Source organism: Ictalurus furcatus, chromosome 9 (assembly GCF_023375685.1).
Source record: "Ictalurus furcatus strain D&B chromosome 9, Billie_1.0, whole genome shotgun sequence".
Lineage (NCBI taxonomy): Eukaryota > Metazoa > Chordata > Actinopteri > Siluriformes > Ictaluridae > Ictalurus > Ictalurus furcatus.
The window spans coordinates 12187071-12211568 of NC_071263.1; the positions used below are offsets into that span (position 1 = coordinate 12187071).

The 24498-nt window shown below is 40.2% G+C and overlaps 1 protein-coding gene across 4 annotated transcripts in view; it reads left to right on the plus strand.

The window, feature by feature from the left end:
• asap2a (ArfGAP with SH3 domain, ankyrin repeat and PH domain 2a) overlaps positions 1-24498 on the plus strand; it is an 87429-nt gene that overhangs the window by 18064 nt on the left and 44867 nt on the right. For all 4 annotated transcript variants that reach the window (XM_053633502.1, XM_053633503.1, XM_053633504.1 and 1 more), the window contains exon 2: positions 14880-14952. In XM_053633502.1, coding sequence (XP_053489477.1) covers positions 14880-14952 — 73 coding nt within the window. The remainder of the gene's footprint in view (positions 1-14879; positions 14953-24498) is intronic.

Here is a 24498-nt window from a genome sequence, read left to right on the forward strand (position 1 = left end):
CATGAGTACAGCTAAAAGGTCTCGTTTACCACCAAACATCACTGTGAAAGACCGTACCGTGCAGAACAATTTCATGCAATTGCAAGTTTGCTAATTCAAGTAGTTTTCCACAAAAAAGCTGCACCAATATCAAGCATTTTTGGCCGCAACAATCACAAAAAAATTATTCTGAAATCCTGTCCGGACTGATCATTACTCCGTTAGTCAGCGCTCATGGTGGTGATGTAATAGGTAGCACTCAGCCTGGACCACCTCACCAGGTTTGTTGACTGGTTTATCCGTTTTCTAAAAGGAAAAAAAAAAGAGACATGGTTTGTTTCTCAGGCTGCGTTATTTTAAGTGGCTAAAACACCATTCGTGTTCTGCTGGAACCATCTACTACTGACGTCATGTCTTTGCAAAGAGCCAGATGAGCTCAGAGGACAGTAAAAACTTCCTCCCTGTGAGACTCCTTGACCAGCCGCATGAGTTAATCCCCATGAGACCATATATCTCTGTGTGAGAACCTGCGAAATTTGTAATATGTCATTCTGCTGTCCTTCTACAAGGATATCCGTTTGTTTTTCCAAAAAAGTAAAAGAATTGAACACACAGAGGAACATGATGTGGGTCTCAGGAGGCTAAAGTCTGGCCCAACCCAACTAGAGGACTGCAGAAGCAGTTGAAAAGTACATAGCTGTGATCGTATGTTTCTAAATGAGTTGCAGCTTTCCCCATTTCTGTTTCTGTTCCCCTCTTGTTTTGCACTGAAGAATACGGCGTCTGTTGTGCCACGTTGTCACTGAACTACCCTCTGCACTCTTCAGACCAGTCTGACCTACACAAGCGATTTATGCTGGGGAATGTTTGCCGTTTAAGTGGAATGTGCTGGACAGGTGCTGGGTTTTTGAGACGGGGATAATCATGGGACAGTGAGACGGTGAACGAGGTTTTGTCGCACATCCTCACCTACCTTAACTGCATGTGTATATGAAGCGTGAGAATGAAAATCAACCCCCACCCCACCCCACCCCACCCAATCCAATCCCTTATCTCAATTGGCCCAATAGAGTCTATAGCATTCAGCCCCAGAGAATTAGCGCGGAGGTGTGTGCGCCTTCCAATCACGCTAATGGAGTACACTTGCTCGACCTCCGAGGAGACGCCTTACTTTCCACTCATCTTAGCTATGTGAAGCATTTTTGAAATGCCATGTCTGCATGTTGGCTCTTTACAGTTAATTTTATGATGTCACACTCTCTCATGATTTACACAGAGCTGTTAAAACCTTTTGTAATATTCAGAATTATTCATGGGCACTGAGGGGCTTTATTAGACGGAATGCTATATGTGATAAATGTGTTGGTGAGGCTTTATTTAATAGTAAGAAAGAGATGAAAAGATATTTACTTTCAGTTTAATTATTGCCTTCAAAATCTAGCCAAACATCAAGAATTAATTTTTGAATTCAGAAGTAAATTTTGTATTGAATCTTGCTGAGGCTTATATTATTACTGTCGTTGTTGTTGTTGTTGTTGTTGTTGTTTATTTATTTTTAATAGACAATAGTCAGAACCGGGGGGCACGGTGGCGTAGTGGATAGCATGTTTGCCTCGTGCCTCTGGGGTTGGGGGTTTGATTCCACCCTGTCTGTGTGGAGCTTGCATGTTCTCCACGTGTTTTGAGGGTTTCCTCCAGGTACTCCGGTTTCCTCCCCCAGTCCAAAGACATACATTGTAGGCTGATTTGGCAATTCTAAATTGTCTGTAGTGTGTATGAATGTGTGTACCCTGCAACGGGTTGGCACCCTGCCCTTTGTGCCCAGATTTCCCTGAGATGGATAAGCGGTGTAGGATAAGCGGTATGGAAGATGGACGGATGGATTGATGGATGGTCACTAAACTTGAGCATTCCTATACTTATAATGCAATTTAAACCTGTCTGGAGTAGTACCTCCAGTTATTTTAACTCGGGTGATGTTTAGATGAAGAAAAGCAGATATGCCGTTATTCTGAACAGATGCTCCAAAAACCTGCAAGTTAGTTTAGCTAGCAAGCTTTGTGGCTTGCAATGACAAATATTCATCTGCCAAGGTATTTAATTCACATCAGGTTAAGTTATCTTATAAAACGTGCCAGATCATCTATTATAGCAATTGAAAAAAGAATTTTATGTGTGCAGAGACATGTGCATACAAAATGCCTGGTCAAAATGAAAGTAGTGCGTTTCAAAAGGATAGCAGTCTGCGGTAGTCTGTTTTACTCCCCAATAATGGAGATAGTAAATTACAAAGAATTGTCCTGTCTTTGTGCCGTTTAATTAGCTGTCGTTTTACCTTCCTTTAGATTTATTCCTGCACTTTAACATCAGTCTCATTCTGGTTTGTGTTAAACCTAATTAGGCCTAAGGATCCTGGCATGCCTTTTATCAGATGTTCCATACTGTTTAGTGTAGTCTAGACCACCCACAGTAATCTCCCCCGTGTTAAATCGACTCAGAGTTCATCTCTGTCCAGTTTAATCCTGTCTGGTGGAAGTTGCTGATGCTTCTGGGCTTAGACTTCCCGCCGTCCATTTATTCCAGAACATACCACTCTTTCAGTCCTAACTTCTACAGGCCACCTTGGTATCAAATATCACATGAAGAGCAAAACCGCTACACATCCATTACACTCTGTTGGGGCATTTATTAGCTTAACCGAAACATCTGGTGCCTCACTGAAGCTTAGATGTTAATCAGCTCGCGCTCGCTCTCCCAACAGTGAAGAAGGTAATTGCATTCTAGGCCGCCTTCATTGGCTGCAGTTCAACACCATGTTTGGTCTGTGTGTCAAAGAAGGGAGAAAGAGAGGATAAAAAGAGGTGGGTAGGTGAGGTTGAGGTGTAATGGCAAGGACATAAAGGCTGGTTTCAGAACAGACTTTTTTTTTTTTTTCTTCAGAAAGCAGTTTTGAGAAGTGGGCCAAGGCAGTTTGGAAAAGTCCCTCTTTGAAACAGAACAGCCAGACTTTCAGAACAGTCCGATTTTCACAATGAAACTTGTGGGGTGTTTCCAGTATTCGATGATTAGTACCTACCAAAAGTGGCCCAAGGAAGGACAACTGGTCATGGGCACCCAAGGCACATTGGTGTGTGTGGAGAGCAAAGGCTTGCCCCCGTCTGGTCTGATCCCACAGAAGAGCTACTGTAGCACAAATTGCTGGAAAAGTTAATGCTGTTCATTTGCATTTGATGATGCACACAAAACTCCATAAAAGACCAAGCTCTTGGAGCTAAACTGATGAGGACGGGGGGGGGAAGACTTTCTGAGAGGTGAAGAAGTGCAAGTCTATGGCGATTAAAAACATATAATATTTAATAGCGTAACAACCCCTTAAAAAGACCCAAATCTGGAGGCAAATTATAGAAAAGTCAGGTGAAAAGAAAATGTTTTGAGGGGAAAAAATATTGTACTGCTATTGCTCTTGTCTCGGTGACTGTCGGCCAGATGTTTCTTGAAAACCAGTCTATCTTTGACTGACAACACCCGATGCAGTGTTGGAAAAGCAGCAGGGTATGCGACACTAGGGAGTATATGGCACCTTGCAGCTTGAGACGGGTCACATCGGTCACTTCTCATTCACAGCATTAAAGGAAGATGTCATGGAACCAATATACACACCACCTGAACCATTGCAGCCCATCCTCCTTTTATACAACAGCATTCTTAATTGAACAACTAGTCTTATTTGTATTGGTTTATATTGGTTTCTTTAAGTTTAGTTTTTAAGGTGCTCACAACAGTAGAGAATTACACAGGCAAAGAATTTTCAATGAAGCCCAAGTCCTCTGCAGAGAGAAGCGAGGAGTCACAATGTTTGAATGGTTGCGTCTGGACACGAAAAGGATGAAAACCATTGGAGTAAAGAACTTGATTGGTTACTTAAATCTGGCGAGGTAACAGTCCAATCAGGGTGCCATCATAACAGCCCTTGTTCGAATAGACAACAACTAATCATCCTTTTATCTATTAGTACTTTCTATTACTACTCCTACTCTTTTGAAAATCCATCAACATTCCATCCATCAACTTCTATCAACATAGAAGTGAACTTTTTAAGAACATTTTGCTGAGCATAAGCCAAGCAGCCACACTGTACCAAAATGGAAACCAGGACCCTCCTATGTTATCCTGCTCACAGTTCAAAGTGAGTGATTCTAGTATTGGAGCTTGAAGCGGGATCCACTGCTGCTTGAGGGGGAAGGAAAAGTATCTGAAATATGCCAGGCTAGCACAACTGCTTTGTTTTCTTTGCCTAATGTAATATAAGGGGGTGGAGGGGGGGTTGGGGTTGGCCTACGCTAGACGTGCCGTCATCAAATAGTTGTGGAATTGTGAACAATGGAGGCCGGGACATCACTGACCCCACTATGTGCAAAAGCTCCTGGAATCTTTCTATCCCGATGAACCACTAGACTATGGTGTGGGTTTGCCAGGGGATTTTAAGACGATCATGTATTATTCACCCGCTTGCCTGATTATTTTCCTTTCATATTCTGTGTTACAACTCTGAGCCAGATAGAGTGACCTGCTTTTGGTCAGCCATTTTGGAGTTCATGGCTAGTTGTGGTTGGGTCGTTTCACTGGGGTTGATTATCAAAGGTGGAAGCAGGATGCTGGCAGATGTACAGGCAGGATGTGTGTTGGTGTGTGTGTGTGGGAGTAGCTTTGTACAAGTAATTTGCCTTATTGTAGGAAATGACGGAATTCTTACAATGTCCATACATTACGTGTAAGAGCAGCAGCTTCTGGATTGTAGAACTAAATTATCAATGTCATAAATGTTTTTGAGTTTTTCAGTTGTACAGGTCTTTATGGTGACACTGACCCCTGGTGAAGGTCTGGCAGTCTGTGTGATGCTTTCCTCTCCCGGCGCAGATGGTGCCTGACGTCATCCAACCTTCGTTTACTTACTTTTTCCAGAGCCACTCACTCACTCACCAAAGTTGGCTTGTTCTATATAAATTAACGCCAGCGTAACTATAAAATCTGCAGTGCTGGAAACGTTTGCTGGCGAAATTATCCAAAGAGAGAATATCGGACTTTTGCATAAGTTTCAACCCTGTAAGCCAATAACTCATTAAATATGCAGAAGAGTGGTCATTTTCAAGACATTTCAAGCCAAGTGCACTCCCAGTATTATTTGGAAGTGAGGAAAATGTCACTTCTATGTTTATAGATTGACTGGTATGCTGATCAGGACTTGATTATTGATTCCTGATTGATTATTGATTATTGATTGATTGATTAATCTCCTTTGGATAAATGCTGTTATGTGACATCATTACTGTCAACATTTTTAATTCCATGTATATTTGAGATTTACAAACCAAATTGTCTAAGGCATATTGGGATTTTTTTTAGCGTGTGTCTCAGAATAAGCTTCTTTAGGCCACAACCAAAAAACAAAACCAAAAAAAAAAAAAAGAAGTTTGGATAAGAACATAAGTGGAAATTTAATAAATCCAAGTGTATTGCACAGCAAATGAAAAAACCAAAAACCAGCCAAATGGTGTCTCTTGTAAGCCTCTAGTATATTTTACCATGTGAAGAACATGCCACAGGGACGAGAAGGGAATTTTGCTGCTGTTCCCCAGCCCACTTGTCAGGTTCCCTGTGTTCGCAACATCAAGACGGTGCAGTAAAGCTGTCTCCGGTTTCTTTGAGTAGCGTTTTATAAGCCATGCAGTCTCGGCGGCACGCCCCATAAAGTGACAGATGTAACCTATACCCATGTTTTATGTTTAAAAGAACACCCAGTCCAGCCTTTTAAGTGCTAACCTCGATTACCCCATTTAAGTCCTCAAGGGACAATTGGAACATGATGACGGACACGAACGAAGGAATGCCACTTCAAAAAAGTGTGTTGTCATAATATCACTTCAGTGGATGAGAGGATGTGCCAAACCCCCCCCCCCCACCAAAACTCCATGGTGGAATTTTGTGGAGCGCTAAAGTAGATGTAGTGATGCTGAAAATCCTATTGTGTTACATGACTCAGCATTTTTCCTCTTCTACATGGTTTTTTCTAGGTTTTGTCATATTTTAATGAAATCTCAACATTACTGAACATAAGGATATAACAGTGTAATAAAACCTTGATAATGCACTACATAAAAAAAAAAAACAGGGCTGAGATTCCCAAAAGCATTTTAGAGCTTTTTAGGTTTATGAGCAAGCAAGACATGGGACTGGGAGACACATTGTAGGTTTTGCTTGCCCTGTGGCTTAGTCAATAGATTAATGAATAATGATCTTATATCACGATATACAGTGGGGGGAAATGAGTATTGGATGCGTCACCATTTTTTTTCAGTAAATATATTTCCAATGAGACTATTCACATGAAATTTTCACCAGAAATCAGTATAAACTCAAGAAATCTGCGAATCTAAAGAATTCACAACATTCAAGGCCATTAATTTTTGTAATAAAGTGGAATGACACAGGAAAAAAGTATTGAACACGCTAAGCAAAAGCAGTTCTCCAAGGCAAGGTAAGGCAAGTAACCAGCTGAAATCCGTAAGTAATTATACCTCCGATCTGTGCAAATCAATATCAGCTGGGTTAGTAAATTGATGGTCTATAAAAAGGCTTTTCATTACCAAGGTGTCACACAAGGAACATCTCATGATGGGTAAAAGCAAAGCGCTCTCCCAAGACCTTTTGGAGCTAGATTTGTTGAGTTAATACTGCTGTCTAGTGAAAATTTCATGTGAATAGCCTCATTGGAAATATATTTACTGAAAAAAATGTTGACGCATCCAATACTTATTTCCCCTCACTGTATTACATTTTCAGTAAAATGGATGAAGAAATGATCTGTACAAAATAACGGCATGCATTCATGACTGCTTTTCAATAAGTGTGTGCAAAGGCACTTCTTTCTCCTTTCATTTGGCAGGGACACTGAACAGAATTCTCACAATTGAGAACAAGAATAACATAACACTGTTCAAATGGGAACAAGGTAAATACAAAAAACAATTACTTTATTTAACTTCGGGTTTCAGGAAGCCTTTTCAGGTACAAGTTCCTCATGTTTTATTTGCGCTGATGCCTGTTCTGCATCCTTTTATTTTTCATTTTGAGATTTGAATGAGGACATACGGTATATACATAGTTGAAGAATGCAAGTGCTCAGACCCCATCTCCAGCATCTTGCTTCGAGGCCGATTCTTAGGAAGATCTGCACACGACCGAGACAAGACCGCTCTCAGACACGTTAAATGTTGAGTTGGTGAAGTGGAGAAGCTCCTCATCATCCATCATCTCACAGATGCGTTGCGAAAGCTTTCGAGTACGTCCAGTGCTGAGTGCCTAAATGGAGGGGATCAGATAGCACTCGAAGTGTCTGAATGCACAGAGCATTTAAACCTCTGGGTTTGAGGTGATGCTAATAGGAGCTGCTGGATACAGTTTCAGTTTACGCAGAGATCGCTTTGATAATCGGTCTGTTATAGCACTCCTCGAGCACTTAGATTAGATGTGATTATAAAGATGCTGTAAGAACTACGAGCGGTAAAGCCCTGGAGCGTGGAAGTCGGAGACACGGGTGATAGATGGTCCTATCAACAGAAACAGAATATTCGTGGTGTTGTTTTTAGAGAGAGTACATAAATCTGCATAAATCTGCGGCACCTTTAATTAGCTGCTGTGTTGTGGAGGAGATTTTATTTTCTCATTACATTGTGGTGAGTTTTTGACCAGGGCTTGTGAGTAAAATTTCTAAAGGTCCAGTTATGTAGATTTCCTTGTTTACAAAGACCTGGATAAGCAGCTGACACGACTGAATGGTGACGTTTACTTTTTAATGTTTAACCATTAATGATTAGTTTATGGCTATAAATAAGATCTTTCAAAACAGTTGTTATGTTTGGTTTTATAGTAATAGCACTTTCATGTTACCACTTTTGGCTGCTGCTATGGACTCTGAACAGACGACACACCTCTATTAGAATTTAACGTGGGGAGAATACTTTTGTTGGACGATATGTTGTCAAAGAAATAATTACGATAAATGATATTATTGTCATTTTAAGACCGTTTTTATGTCACTGATTTAATGATAATATAATGGCATAGTAATGCACGTAAATACTTTCAAAGAGCAATAAACTTTTAATTCTTAAGAATATTCAGACATTGTAATACAATATTGGGAATTCTTTATGCATTAGTTGTTCATTGTCCGTGTTTTAGTTAAGTGTTTTAGTATTTCAGCCTAAATTGATTAACCCAGTTAATTAGCCAGTTAATTAACCCGCTAGTAAAGTGTTTCAGTTTACCGGTGTTCATTCACTGTTCAGCTTCAGCTCACGTGGCTTAAGCAGGTCAATCCCTGAGATTATTGAAAATGACTGGATTATCTGAGACACTAGAACTATCTGTTCTAGATTTTTCTTCTTCAAAAAAAAACATTGTTAGTGCATTGTTAATATCTTGCATGTCATTTTTTTTTCAACAATATTTTAAAATTAAAATCCATGCTATTGATTGCTACACATCTTAAATTCGAATGCACAGTTTTTGCATTGGAATGTGCATTTTATTTAGCTTAAATTCAATGACTGTTCGAAGTTCGAATTTTAAGTTCACAGCCCTAGAGCAGACGAGAGGACGGAAGTAGCGGGAATGGCTAAAATGGTGGTTACATTCATCCATCCATCCATCTTTTATACCGCTTTATCCTTTTTAGGGTCACGGGGAAACCTGTAGCCTATCCCAGGGAGCATCGGGCACAAGGCGTTGTACACCCTGGACAGGGTGCCAATTGGTTACATTCATTCTTGCACGATCAAAGTCCTGTCCGTTATATCGTACGATAAGTCGATTAAAGTAATTCTCATGACAGGCCTAAACATACACTTGTCTGTTCATTTTGTTTTTGTTCTTGTCTGTTCTTTAATCAGACCAGAGCGGATAAATGAATAACCTACACAAGTGAACTCTTCCCCTTTCTGAGCGAATTTCTCCAGCTAGTCTGTAGTCTCTGGTCCAATGAGCTGCATTTAGTTCAATAATTTACATAAATGCATGTGATTGGCTGTAACATATGAGAATATATGTTAGTGACCCCTGCTTTAGAAACCGTGTGCATGTGTGGGTTGGTGTTTTGTACAGACTGGAGAGCTATGAGGAAACGGGGACAGCAGTATCATCAACAGCAAAAATATTCTTGTGCTGTCAGCAGGAATGGGAAAAGGCTTCATGGTATTCCCATATCAAAGATATTAGTGTGATTTAACACAGAGGTGGTACAAGTACATCATTTCTGTACGCAAGTAAATAAATACTCGAGTGAGTTTAACTTCACTCAAGTCAACTAACATTAAATTTACTTCAAATTCATTTCACCAAGGAATGTGTGGAAAATATTAGCTATGGCTAACTAACTACAGCTTTATTTGTAATATCTTAAATGCTGGCTAGCATGATGATAACGCTCATGATACAAACGGAACTAGCTGAATGCTAATAGCTCACTCTCTCTAGGTTGTGAATCAGTATATCATGTACACGAGTTCAGGCACTGGTAAGAACCCTGACTCACTACACGCTGGGGCAGTGATGACTCAGTTTCCAGTGACACGATAACATACTCTCGTTGTAAAACGACTGGCATTTATCAACAACAGGCAGGACCGGTATCTTTCTGACATTATTTGTATATGTTGTTTAAAGTACATTATGGAAAAATAGAGGAAATATAATAAAAATATTGGATTTGTAGAAATCATTAAACACTTAAGTCATTAGACTCAAACCGTATATAGAACGTCAAATTAAATAAAAAATCGCTAACGTAAGTAATCATTTGAGAGCCACAATAACATGCTACTTTTTGTAGATGTACATTTTGTAGATGTCATTTAGCGTAAGGGAACATAGTGCATCGGTGCTCCCTGTTTTTTGCGGTGCATTGTGGGATTTTTTTAGGAAGCGAACATTTTTGCCATTGAGACAGCCCTTAAAATGGCCGACTCCCTGATCAGTGCCTTGACTACTGAATTAGGGAGCTAATTGAGACGTACCCAAACTGTGCATGTAGCGCTAGATGAATTACAGTGATTGATAATAGGTCTCATTTTCGCTTTCACATCTGTTAAAGTTTAAGCTAGATTTGTTAGGAATTTCAATTCCAACTGATTTAAGCAGCCTGATGCTAAAAACTCAAAAGAAAAACATGTAATTGTACTTTGTTACTTCCTGGCCCTGGTAATTAATGGATTCTGAAGCAAATTGCTTCATGCATTGCTGACACATTTTACTATGCAGACTGTAAAGTCGGTGTACTTCACTACTAAATGATTCACTAACTCTCTTTGAACAGTGATGGAGATGTTTAAAGGAAAAAATCCACGCTGAAACCCTTAAATATGCTAATATTGAAATATTTGCAATGCACTTAGCATGTTACTGGCAGACCTGTCAGTGGGTTGTCAGATGGCATTGTAGGTAATGTTGGAAATATCACACATTGATTATAAATATTGATGTATTGAAGTCATTTGGGTGGAATTTTCCTGTAAACAGTGACTGTGCTCACAAATGAATAAACAGAAACATTTGTGGGAGAATAACTACATTCCCTTCTGAAAGTATTGGAACAGCAAGGCCAATTCAATTTTTTTTTTCACTATACATCGAAGATATTTGGGTTTGAGATCAAAAGGTAGTACAAAAGATCAGAATTTCAGCTTTCATTGCCTGATATTTACAGCTAGATGTGAACTTAGAACATGCCACCTTTGTGTTGGACCACACAATTTCTAGGTAAGCAAAAGTATAGGAACAGATAGTGTTACAGTAAATTAAAGTAAATAACACTGAATATTTGGTTACATATCACTTGCTTCCAATCACTGTATTTATAAATTGTGCAATATTGCGAAACATTGTTTTACGTCATGGTACACTTGTGAGAACGAAGGTTGAGATGTAGGTTGAGTCATTTTTCGATGGTGATGGGGCAATTTTGAGGTGGATGGAATTATACATAATGTTGCTTTATCTGTGCTCTGTTAAGCCCTTGTAGAACATTCAGTAGAACTTCCCAGGGTTAAACAGTCTCTCTTTTACAGAGGTTCAAGTTCAGGTCATGCCCCGCGCCTTTCCCCTCACGGCTTGGCTGCACTTGTTATGATTATTGTTTATTTGAGGCCAGACGTCTTGGTGGCTTCATAAGGCTGGCTTCTTGAAATGCAAGGCTGCATATCTTAATCCCCACGGTTTCCTCTCAGCGGCCACCCTTTTCTAAAAAAGTAGGGATTCCATTCTCTGCTCCTGGTGTGGAATTTATATACACGATCTCTTTTCTCTCATCTCCAGACTGTTATTTATAGCCCCGCTGTTTGGTCAGAAAGCGTTCTTTGTGCTGCACTAGGCTCTTCTCGCTACTGCCGAGCTCATGAATGTGAACGAGGGCATTGTCCGTTCTTGCAGACTCTCCTGAAACACAACACTTTGTAAAATAAAGTGCACACCATGCCTCGCACTCGGCGCTACCGGGCAAGAATGAAATGTTTATGGAAGAAATATTATGAAGAGCTTTTTCAAGAGGATTGGAAGGAAGAGTACGTGTGTGGCAGGATCCGGGTCTCCTGAGGGATTTCGAACAGGGCTTAGTCTGGGATTGAGTGGTGTTTAGGAGCCGTCGGTCAAAATGGCAGCAGCTGAACTACAATAGCGTGAGGTCGTGGTGTTATAGACCAGATGGGATTTTCGACACTTCACCTTATTTTTATTTATTTTTTGCTTCAGGAGCAGCTAGTTCTGTAGTGAATGCTGGAATACCTTCGATGCCATGATTTGAGATGGTTAATGTATTGAGTGAAAGATAGCGGCAGTGTGTGAGTGCACGCGCACACTGCAGTGCCCTTGGCATTTTCTCTTTAGAGAGCCTGCCTGCTTCCTTTCCCCCCCTGCAGAGTAGAGATTGTTTCAGCATATTTTTAGGTTGTTGAATAATGAATTACCTGAAGACAGTAGGGAAGCCAACACACACTCACACACACACGCAGTATTCATTTTCCTAGCGGATGTTTGTGAATGACGGTTCGTCTGCATTTTGAGTTAATGATTTACCGACACATTTATGCCGCAATATCCGAAATCCTGAGCAGAAATAACTGCTATTTAGTATAAAACTTTTAATCCTAGTTAGGTGCCATGACTGCAGCGTGTTCAAAGGAAGCCATCGTTAATTTTAACGGCTGGTTAAATAATCACTCGTGTTAATGTTTCTGTTCTGCTGTGAGTAGCTCGAGCCACTTATGGGCTAAAAAAAAGTGTCTCAATAAACACGCTTTATGCGTAATGCGTCACTGGTAGGTTTTGAGCTAGACAGCACATGCAGTCATGACTCACTCAAACCATTCATTCATTTTATATATTTACTCCTTGTTTGTTTAGTAAGTGGGAATATAAGAATCGGATATTAACCATTTAAAATCCTAATGTTAATATTCATAATATTAAGCATTTTAGGGAGAAAAAAAAATTGTTCCTTCTCAGTACAACTATGTGTTTGGGTCGTATAAAATTCACACATGATTTACCAACATGGTTTTCTCCTCTTTTTCCTCTGTAGATTCAGATTCAGGCAATTCAAGTGCATGTGTGAGGTTGTATACAATGTTGTACAATGTTAATGGTCATTAGTGAAAGTGAATAAGGAGGATTAGTGGTGCTGTTGTACACAGTGGGTGCTGCACATTCGGCACTGTTCTTGACTCTAATTTCACTGAGAAATTACTCAAGAATTTAATGATTTCAGAGCGGTCCGATGTGTAGGTGTACAATGAGAGACATGTACCCTTTGGACATGTAGTATTCATAATCAGTTTTCCTCTAGCCCTTTTATTATTGATCATGCAGATGCACTATATGGCCAAAGGTTTGTGGACACCTGACCATCACACCTATACGGTATGTGGGCCTTCATAACACTGTTGGGACAAAGTCAGAAGCACACAATTGCCTATAATGTCTTTTGTAATGCTGTACCATTTAAGGTTTCCCTTCACTGAAACTAAGGGGCCAAAACATGTTTGAGTAAGACAATGCCCCTGCGCACAAAGCGAGCTCCATAAAGACTAGGTTTGCCAAAGTTGAAGTGGAAGAACTGGAGTGGCCTTTGTGGACATCACTGCCCTTCAACCTACGATGGCGGCAACACATGTTCTCGGGCTGTTAAATGGCTCTGTGCAGTATTACTCAAATGTATTAGATTTATATGTTTACTACACCTGAACAAAGCCCTCACCTTAACCCCACTGAACACCTCTGGGATGATCTGGAACGCTGACTGTGCCGCAGGCCTTCTCATCTGACGTCAGTGCCTGCCCTCACTAATGCTCTTGTGGATGAATGGGCTCAAATCCTCAAATCCATGCTCCAAAATCCTGTGTAAAGCCTTCCCAGAAAATTGGAGGTTATTATAACGGCAAAGCGGGACTAAATCTGTAATGGGATAAAATGTTTTTTAAAAAACCCATATGAGTGTTATGGTCAGGTGTCCACAAACTTTTGGGCATATAGTGTATTTTGGTTACCCTTGCAACTGTTAGATGGTAAAAACAGAACATTAACTCAACGCAAGTCAAACTCAACTGCATGGCTTCCAGATCATAATGCAGTGGTTCTCAAAGTGGGGTCTGGTGGCCCCCAGGGGTCCATGAAGCTAGTCCAGTGGTGGGAAACATTTTGAAAACCACTGTTGTAATGTAGTAGTCAGGAAAGCACCCATATTCACAAGGCAAGTTAAGGCCTACTCCGACTCATCAGTGTGTTCACATTCACAATGCAGTTTTACTATATAACATTTAACCTGTTTGTTCAGGCCTCATAGTGATGTAGACGCCTGTGTCTGACTATTGTGCAAAAATAGCTTTCGCAGAAAGAAAATAGTGAGGATATCAACAAAAGCCGCATGTCATCTTTTAAAGTAATGTTGCCTCGGGGATTGTGTACTCCTGACATAACATGACCAGGTATTTGCGATGTCACAAACCATATTTGTGGTTTGCCTTGTTCCAACAAGGCAACAATAAAATACAGGTGATGCATAGGAACAACAATTCTATCATGGTTTATTTAGTGGTTTACTGGTTAATACACTTGACATGCACCTCCAGGGTTGGGGGCTCGAATCCCGCCTGTGCCTCATGTGCGTGGAGTTTGCATGTTCTCCTTGTGTCTTTCCTCCCCGGTCCAAAGACATACACTGTGGGCTGATTGGCATCTTTAAATTGTACATAGTGTGTGAATGTGTGTGTGATTGTGCCCTGTGATGGGTTAGCACCCTGTCCAGGGTGTCCCCCACCTTGTGCCTCAAGATCCTGTGTAGGTTAAGCGGTGTGTGAAATGGATGGATGGATTGATCTATTTTGGTACATGTGTGCCCTTTCATTTAAGTGAGTAGATATTGGTGTGCAGTGCCTACATTTTGGGACAGTTAAGAGTTCGATTGAATTACTCAGAAAACAGGAACTAGCTAGTAAGAACCTTAATGGTGGACAAATGTCTCTCACAAACTGAAAGAGCGAGACAGAGAGAGAGGTATTTAAAGTAGAAGAAAGAGGTCATCATAGTTTTTAATACAGATCACATCAGTAGTTAAGTCTCCCTTTCATAACAGATTATTAAATCTCACTGGAAACCACTTGCATAAACAAAGGATATAAATAGACTGATATATTAGGATAGTCTAATCAGCGTTTACTGCATCATGCAATAAAAGTAATGAAATTGAAGTTAATATATCGTGTTCTGGATATGTAATGTAGACCTGTAGTGAGTCATCCTTGGTATTCTTGGCTTAAAAAATGTGTTTTAAATATGTTTCTGTCTCTCTGTAGGCTTTGGATGTGGATCGCAGTGTGCTGTACAAAATGAAGAAGTCTGTGAAGGCCATTTACACCTCAGGACTAGGTGAGTGATTGCTCTTCTTTTCCATTAACACCCCCCACCCGCCCCTCTCTCTCTTTCGCTCTCTCTCTCTCTCTCTCTCTCTCTCTGTCTCTCCCCTGCTTCCAACTTACACTTCGGAGATGTGCAGAACCATATCTGTTTCCAGTGTATCACCTGGTTTCTTTGCACAGTACTGGTAATGCTGTTTTGTTCTTTATGTGTATGGGAATAGTTTAGTGTGATGCATTTAGTTTAGAGAGGAAGTGTGTAATGGGACTTTTATTGTCATTCTAGCCATGTAAAAGTATACAGTAGAATGCAATAGCATTCTCGAAGGCTTTGGTGCAATCAGTTTTAGACAACAGTGGGATACAAGATAATCACCAGGCAACATGTAGTGCAAATTAGGAAAAAGTTACAGTGCTAATTAACAACAAACTAATAATCCCACTCTGTGCATGTAGACTTGGTACAATATGTACAACCAAATAAATATAGCACATTAGTAGTAACTATAGAGGATACAGTAAAAAGCAATGAGGTGACTGGAATGCTGTGTGATGGGTAAAGACATATGACTAAATTGAATAGCATAGAAGTAATCATTCATAACGAACATTTCCTGAGTGTTATGAGTAAAGTGTTTATATTATTGAGCTTCATTTATCTATCTGCAGATACTCTCTCAAGAATACTAATCTCCTCCCATAGACAGGGACTGACCAGTTGTGCTGGTCAGTTGTGCGTGACTCCTCCAATCGTAGCTGATGACTTTAAAGCTTTCAGGCTTTTAAATATAGAGATAAAAATGATCCATATAATAATAGGGATACATTTCTAAGTTTACAAATTATATCCAGAATTTATATATTTCTATAAAGCTGCTTTTTTTTTAACGTCCATTGTTAAAATTGGATCGAATTGAAAGTATGTTGCTGCATTTTGTGTGTGTGTGTGTGTGTGTGTGTGTGGTGTATTTCTAAATTTGATAGTTATCCCACAAGTCCAGGGATGGAGCTGGATCTGATCCGCCTCTTCCTATAAACCCAGGCTTAACGCTATCTCAATCCTACATAACGCTGTACAACAAGAAACAACACATTTAACACGCGTCTCGAGTTGCATAAACCGCCTTTTTATGTTTTAAAAAGGTACTATGAAATTCATAAGGTAAATCTTCTCCGCTCGTCACTGAGAACTCTTATGCTGGTCTTGAAAGCTTGTCGGATGCAGCAACAGAAAACACACTGAATTACCGTTTGCTGCGTCCCACCTGTTTAACCCTCTTACCCCTTAGTTCCCACAGTATTATGCCCCACAACCCTATATTCCCCATAGAAACAGCACACCGACCCTGAGTTCCCAGGCCAAAATTGGCCCCAAAATCAACATTTTAATTTGAACATTTTTAGGCCTTGAAACAACTTATAATAATGTATTTGTGTAATATTACTTTGAAAATGAAGCAGTTCAGTGTTTTTACTAAACTTAGAACACAATTCTTAACTAGAGAAATTACGAAAAATGCTCGCTAAAATCCTTATACTCATTTAGAAGTACCATACGAGCATCAGCGTGGTCAATGCCTTTGAATAAATGCATTTTAGCGCCAAATCAAATGAATCATGAGAGTTTGCGTCACTATCCGTTTCGGTTTCAACACTGCCTGAACTTTCACTGCTGTCACTATCTAGAATCCTTGCTCCCGCCTGTGTAACTGTGTATGTTTTCTTTTTTTTCCCACTGTTTTAGATGTACCTGTGTTCACTGTAGGTGTAACTTTAGCTGGAACACGATTAGCTTTTCGCTTTGGCATTTTTAGTTAACTTGTACTATTACACCATAAGTTTATCGACAACATTCACGCTTGGATCATCTTCATCGGAATGATGTAATGACGTCATGACGTCATCAACCTTCCGGGTCAAAAAATAATAATTAAATAAGTAAGGAATCATAGCAGAGTAATGCCACTGTAAAGCCGCTTTATCGTCCTTACGGGAATAGGTCAAAGACGGGCAAGCCGGTTTTTCAGCCTTACGAGGTTAGTGGGTTAAGTGAATTTGGGAGAGGGTGGGAAAAGAAAACTGACGTGTAGCCATCAACCTTGAAGAGGAATATTCTAAAGAGGTCACAGCACGGTGATGTAATCCAAAGAGCACCAGCCAAACACATGATTTAATCAGAATCAGAAAGGTTTTTATCGGCCAAGCTGGATTTCACTTAGAAAGAATTTGACTCGGCAGTCGCTCCATTAATACAGACTAAATAGAAACAAAGCAGAAGATTAGACGGAACGGGGAAAAGTTGAAAAAGTCGGCCTTAACGGCTTTCTTCTGGGATCTTCTGTCATAAAGGTTGGTGAGGGAGGACAACTCACAGGTGATCTGTTCAGATTGCGTGTCAAGTAGATTTAAAAAAAAAAACCAAAACAACAATTGCATCTGCTCTTTATCAGTGCACCAAGTGTAAACATTTTCCTTTGTGTTTTTCCATCACACATGCCTTTCTCTAGTATTTCAGTTTAGGATTTAGTATTTGAAAATTCTAAATGTGCCACGAAACAGGTGGATGGTAACCCTACTGTAGACTCCAGCTGATGATGGGAAAAGGAAATGAATTGGCTTCGACAGATAATGGATTAAGTCTTAGCCTGGCACATGCCTTGTGGAGCCTCTAAACTGCTCTAGATTAGATAACACACACATGCTGATTGGATGCGTTAAGAGCCGAGTTGGGGAGAAGCCGAGTAGTCGTCCCTCACGGTGGTTCTCTGCTTTACACACACATTCAAACCGCGCAAACTTCTAGCGCTGACAAAGCTTTTAATTATATTTGAGTACTCAAGCCTGAATTTAGCTACATCATGCCCACTGTGAGATTACTGAGCTCTGTCCTGTGGCGTGGCTTGCCAATCCTGATAACTGCCGCGTGTATGTGTGTCCTAGCTTGTGCTGCTAGCTCTGATGGTTCCTTTTATTTGAACTGTATTGGAGTACACACACACACACACACACACACAGAGCCGGAGCCTCATACTGTCGAGCTGGGCTTTTTCAGGAACACTGCATGCACTGTTCAGGCACAACAGTTGTGTTCCATAGAAAAGGACAGCTGTGCCAAGACACACCCTCGGTTGGTGTGTGTGTGTGTGTGTGTGTGTGAGAAACCCCTTATTTACGCCGCAAATGGGGTTTCCAGATCTGCTGTCATGTCATTAGTCTCTGAGTCCTCTGTGCAGTCTCTAGAGGATCACAAAAAGCTCATTTGATTAGGCAAATGCACAGGCCACGGGCTGATGCTAAAATTAATTCCTGGCCAAGGCACTGAGCCCACACCTCCATTTGAATTTTACTGATCTAATTATGCATCATAGCCTTTGCAGCCTTAAGCTTGGCATCATTAATATTCTGTAGAATCAACTATTATAAAATATTAGGACACACAAAGAAATGATTTATTTTTAATTTGATATTAAAGCTTCTAATCACTGTCCTTTTAAAAGCCTTTTTGGCATTAGTCCAGCTATCTGGATTGTGCAGGATGACCGTTTTTATGAACTAGCTTCCTGTACATAATGATGAAAAGGAAAATAAGATCAATTAAAAGAATACATCACTGCTAGAAGCATGATGATGTTTGTGTTTTTTGTGCATTGCCATTTCTATGTGTAAGAGAGGCTTCACTGTAAGTTCACTGTAATTGTAAATGTTGGAGGTGGGGGGAGGGGGAGTGTGCGGCGGCTTAGTGGTTAGCTCGTTTGCCACGCACCTCTAGGGTTGGGGGTTTGAATTCTGCCTCTACCCTGTGTGTTTAGAGTTTGCATGTTCTCAACGTGACTCTGGGGATTCCGGTTTCCTCCCCCGGTCCAAACGTGTGTTGTTGGCTGATTGCCATTTCCAAATTGTCCATAGTATGTGAATTACTGACTGTGTGCGATTGTGCTCTGCGATGGATTTGCAGTTCATCCAGGTTGTCCCCCGCCTTTTGCCCAGTGTTCCCTGGGATCGGATAAGCGGTATGGAAAATGGATGGATGGATGTACACGTTTGGTTATTAGTGCTGGCTGTATGGGTCTGATTGGGCCGAACAGTTCGCAGTACATTTTGTTCATTAAGAGGCCGAGGCTCCACAAAGCTACCTGAACGACCATTTAAGACTGATCTTAGGTAGCCTTACACCATCCTTCATTGCTCCCATACAAAATTTCCAACCCTCTCTAATGCTAGTCCAAGATGCCTTAGATGGACTCGGACCTGTTGTGTTCTGCCAAGGAGATGCACGCAACAAGCTTCGATTCTGTGTACGTGAAAGTGTTTTCTGAAGTACGTAGGCTGCATTGGCGCAAATTCAAATGCAAGTTTGCATAAAAACCGCTGGAAAGTCCAGACTACTCTCCACAGGTCATGTTAAACCACTATTGCACCAACCGAACGAAAACAGAGCGGTGACCTGTGAATTAGCTTTGACAGATAATGAGTTGTTGTAGTCCACACTTACATTCTTGAGCCAGTGCACTACATTAGATAACGCAGAGGCTTTTATGAGTTATTAGCTTCTTTCTTTTATGCTGATTTATGAGCCTCTTGGTGTCCATATGCTATAGTTTACCATTGGCCTTAGATAACTCAGCGTAATTATTTATGACCCTATACACAATCCTCAGCCTTCTCAAGGCCTGGTCTCATTATTAGATTACTGAAAGATATAAAGACTGATGACGTTGGCATTTCGTATAGTGGAGGGGGTTTAAACAGGAACATGTGGGTTTGGTACACAGATATATGATGGACAGAATTGAAATGGCTCAACTGTGAAGCCAGCTTGCAGTTTGTGGAAAGGATGGGATAATGGTGCGGTCACCTTGTAATACACAGAAGTGGGTAGTTTTATAAAGGAGGACGAGGTCCCTATGGTTTATTGCTTCTTATATTTGTAGCTTGTCCAACAGTCACAACTGAAACTTAATGCAGAATGACATGTAGAGAGATTGTGTTCTGAGATTATTTCATGTTTCGCACTAACAGCAGCACAACGACACAACGAAGATTTAAAAAAGAAGAAGAAAAAAACGCAGAACTATACTCATTATTTTGATGCTGAACTACTCATCATTCTGGTTTCTTAATATACTATCAGAAGGTTGTGTAAGGCATTCTCGTTTTAAAACTACCCTCAACCTTAATATCTGGTTTCTTCAAGTGTTTCTGAATTCGCATTAGCATAAGAAATAAATTTCATGGCACAAAATAGTAGTCAGGGCAGCGTATAATAGGGCAGATGCAGTCCGTATGCATATGTATGAGAGTATTAAGGACCGTGCCAATTCTGCATCTAAACACTTCTGTCTTTCATGGCTGTTTGTCACATAATGTGAGTCCATCCATATTTTGCATGAATTTTGAATTGAATTTCTAAAAATGTTGGCAAAAGAAAACGGTAAACGTTGTGTGTTTCTATTAACTGCTGTTACGCCGTTGTTATGAGCCCTACGGTTGAGGGCATAAGTTTACATATGTCGTACACAACTATTACAAAAGGTGCAAACATTCACTGATGCTCAAGAAGGCAACACGATACATTAAGAGCCAGGGGGTGTAAACTTTTGAACAAGAGGATCAGTGTAAATTGTTAATTTGTCTTCTGGGGAACATGTAAATACCTTATGTAGCTTCTGAAGGGCAGCACTAAATGCTGAAAAAAATCTTTAAAGAAGAAAATAATTTGCATGGATCATTGTGGTCAAAAGTTTACACCCCCTGTCTCTTAATGTATCCTGTTGCCTTCTTGAGCATCAGTGAATGTTTGCACCTTTTGTAATAGTTGTGTTCGAGTCCCTCAGTTGTCCTCAGTGTGAAAAGATGGATCTCTACATCATACAGCCGCTGTTGGAAAGGGGTCAAATAAGCAGAAGATGCTGGAAAAGTAAAGAATGTGCAGAACCTGGAGGATTTTTCTGAAGAACAGTGGGCAGTTTAACTGCTCAGGACAAACAAGGGACTCATGAACAACTATCACAAAACATAAACACAGCCGTTGTTCATCCAGGTAATGACACACAGTGTTAAGAATCGAGCGTATGTAAACTTTTGAACTGGTTCATTTGTGTAAATTCAGTTATTATTATTGTGTCTTGTGGACTAGATGTAAACATCTGTTATGTGAAATATCTTATTCAGAGCAGAACTAAATAATTAAACAAAATGCAATTTTTTATGATCACTCTTTTTATTTATTTATCTATTTATTTATTTATTTATTTATTTGAAGTGATTAACCTTTCGCAGATTCTGCATGGCGTATGTAAACATATGACCTCAACTGTACTACCTTGTTAATTATTATTTTTTTTTTACAATTATTTTCAAAACTCGGTTTGTTGCTTGTTCTCTTTATTGACGTGTCAACTTTCCACTTTTGCAGTGTTTAGATGATCTCTACATCTCTAATGTTTCTGTTTGTTTCCATATGCAAAGGTTCCAAATTTGCATAAAAACAGCTGCCTGGAAACCTCACTATCGAATGTATATGGGGCAGTGGTGGCTTGGCAGTTACGGCTTTGGGTTGCTTGATCGGAAGGTCGGGGTTTCAAGCCCTAGCGCTTCCAAGCTGCCACTGTTGGGCCCTTGAGCAAGGCCCTTAACCCTCTCTGCTCCAGGGCCGGTGTATCATGGCTGACCCTGCGCTCTGACCCCAACCTCCTAACATGCTGGGGTATGCGAAGAAAAGAATTTCACTGTGCTGTATGTGATCAATAAAGACTCATTATCATCATCATATGGAATAAACCATTGTTACTCCAACTGAAGTGGAACAGGACTGTGACCAAATGTTTTTTATAGACTAATGAATGAAGTTGTGGCCAATGGTGCACACTTGCTTTCTGCAGACTTTATGCACTATATTCAACAAAACAGAATTCGATTGTATGGGTTAAGCACTTTATTTATTTTAGGTGAATTTGGAGCAGTTTCTTTATGCCCAAATGTGACTGTTTTAAGTGAAACTGAAAAGCTTGTCTCAGATCAGTACAGAGCTGTAACATGGTGACTCAATGTCTTTTAGAGATATCTGTCACTGTGGGACTGAGATGGGAAACACTCTTATCTGAGTGGGAGTGTAGATTCTGAACTCAGTAGGAGACTGGCTTGAACACTAGGCCAGCTAAGGGTTAGTCAAGCCAGTGTTTGATATTTTGATTCAGGCTCAGATTGGAGATATTCTATCTGTTGTTCAAGGCACTTTGAACTTTTCTGCTTCTGTGTTTTCTCAGGCAGCAAAACTGAAGCTGATCATTTTTTTGTTTTTTCTGTTCTGCTTAAGTCTGATCTGAAAATGCTGTTGCACTTGGTCAGGGTTTCACCATTCGTTATAATTTATTTATTATTTTAGTGCACTCCCATGTTCTGACACACCTGTTGTAAGCTCATAATGAGCTTGTTGGCTGGTTAATGTGTTGTGACAGGTGTACTGGGAGCAGGAAAAAAAAAAAAAGAAGAAGAAAAATGTCTGCAATTGCTTGAAGTGTGTGTGTGTGTTTTTTTTAAGAGGACAGACGTTTGAATGATGACTCAGTGGATATGTAGTTTTGAAAAATTCCACTGTGTATCGTAGTTTGCGTCGGACACGGATAGGTTATGTGACCAAAAAAAAAAGAAGAAACAAAGTTTTTATTTTTCATTTTGAGTACTTTGCAGAGTAGTATGCAGAGGCTGGTCTCACTACAGTGAATACAAAGTGCTTTATCTAGCACACACAAATGTGTATTGTGCCATTTTCAGTTATAAAAGGGTAGCAGCATTGACGACAAGAGTTGAATGAATGTTTTCATCAATTAAATCCAACACGACGACAATACTCGAAGTGTACAGCTATTTTTGGCCTGTGTCTAGAAAAGAGAGAGAGTGCCAAAACTGCAGTGTAATGGATGGTTTTAACCTTTTGATATCCATCCGAACATGCATACATACGAAAACTTGAGTTTCTTTGTCTGTCCAAACAGCACAAGAGGTGTCCTCTGGGTTTATATATACACAATGACCTCCACTAATATTGGCACCCTTGGTAAATATGTGCAAAAAAAGCTATTGCAAACACAACACAGATTTATAAAAAAAAAAAAATTTGTTAAATGTATGTGCAACAATTATTAGCACCCTTTTAGTCAGTACTTTGTGCTACCTCCTTTAGCCATGATAACAGCTCTGAGTCTTCTGCTATGATGCCTGATGAGTTTGGAGAATACATGGCAAGGGATCTGAGACCTTTCCTCCATACAGAGGGCACTGTATATCCTCTGTGCTTATGTTTAGATATATATGTTTAGGGCAGTGGTAGCTCAGTGTTTAAGATGTTGGACTACTGATGGAAAGGTTGTGAGTTCAACTGTGTCAAACTTCCACTGCTGGGCCCTTGAGCAAGGCCGTTAACCCTCAACTGCTCAGTTTTATAAACAAGATAAATGCAATTCAATCTGTATAAGGGCATCTGCAAAATGCCATAAATGTACATATGTCTAGTTATAACGCTGAAGTATGTCTTACATTCCCAACGGCTTGAATGACTGTTTTATTAGAAAAAAAGCCCATCCCCATCACTCTTTTCCCCACCTTATCTTTATCGATAGACTAACCTTTTCGCCACAGCCAAGCTTGAATATATTGTGCCACTTGTTCCATTAAGGTTTTCTTATTGCCATTTGTAAACTCTGCATAAAACATGGGATGGAAAACTACATAATGACAATGAGAGATGGGTCAGAAAAACAAATGCAGAGACGGGCAGGAAGACAGACGGACTGACAGAACTGGAGCATGTATTGTCCCTGCTTGTAGTGAACCTGAAGTTTGCTGAAGATGCCTGACTGCTGTCATCATATAACAGAACCTGTGACTTCATCCAATTACAGATGACGGTGTGTCTCAGTGGAAGGTGCACATTGTGCAGAGCAGACTTCTGGGTAAAAAGTCATACCCCACAAGTGTGAGTAGTAGTGGGATGTAGTGAGCTGTACAAGCTACAAGGAAATCTAGCCTCAGAGAGGAATATTGACAGCATGACTCAGCAATACAGCACGATTACACCACTCTTATGCTCTGTCCTGAGTTATTGCTTTTCTCTTCCTCAGATGGATCTCCCTGAGGACGGCTTCTGTTTATAGAAATGCTGAGGGATTTCGAGATAATGGCTCAGTGGCATGGCTGTTTGTTTTAAATACGAATCTCCAGGTGCAATGCGGACAGGTGTAGTGCGCACGTTACTCACAATGCCGCCCCTCCCCCATAGCTGAGGTGAAATTTTAATCAGTTGTGCTGTTAGTGTTCTGTGTCCATGTGATGGTGAATGAAGCTTAGAGAACAATGACTATTTCTTTGTGCAAACGTGAACCCAACAAATGAACTCAAATCACTCTAAGGTGACCCATAAGCTCGTCATTTATTTTGTAGTCCACTTGATTTGTATATTATGAAAACAAAGTCGTCTTCACATTTTACTTCACAGGTTAAAAAAAAAAAAGAGCTGAGAGCTACTTCACGTACATAGCTCCAGTTTTCTGTCACCTACCAT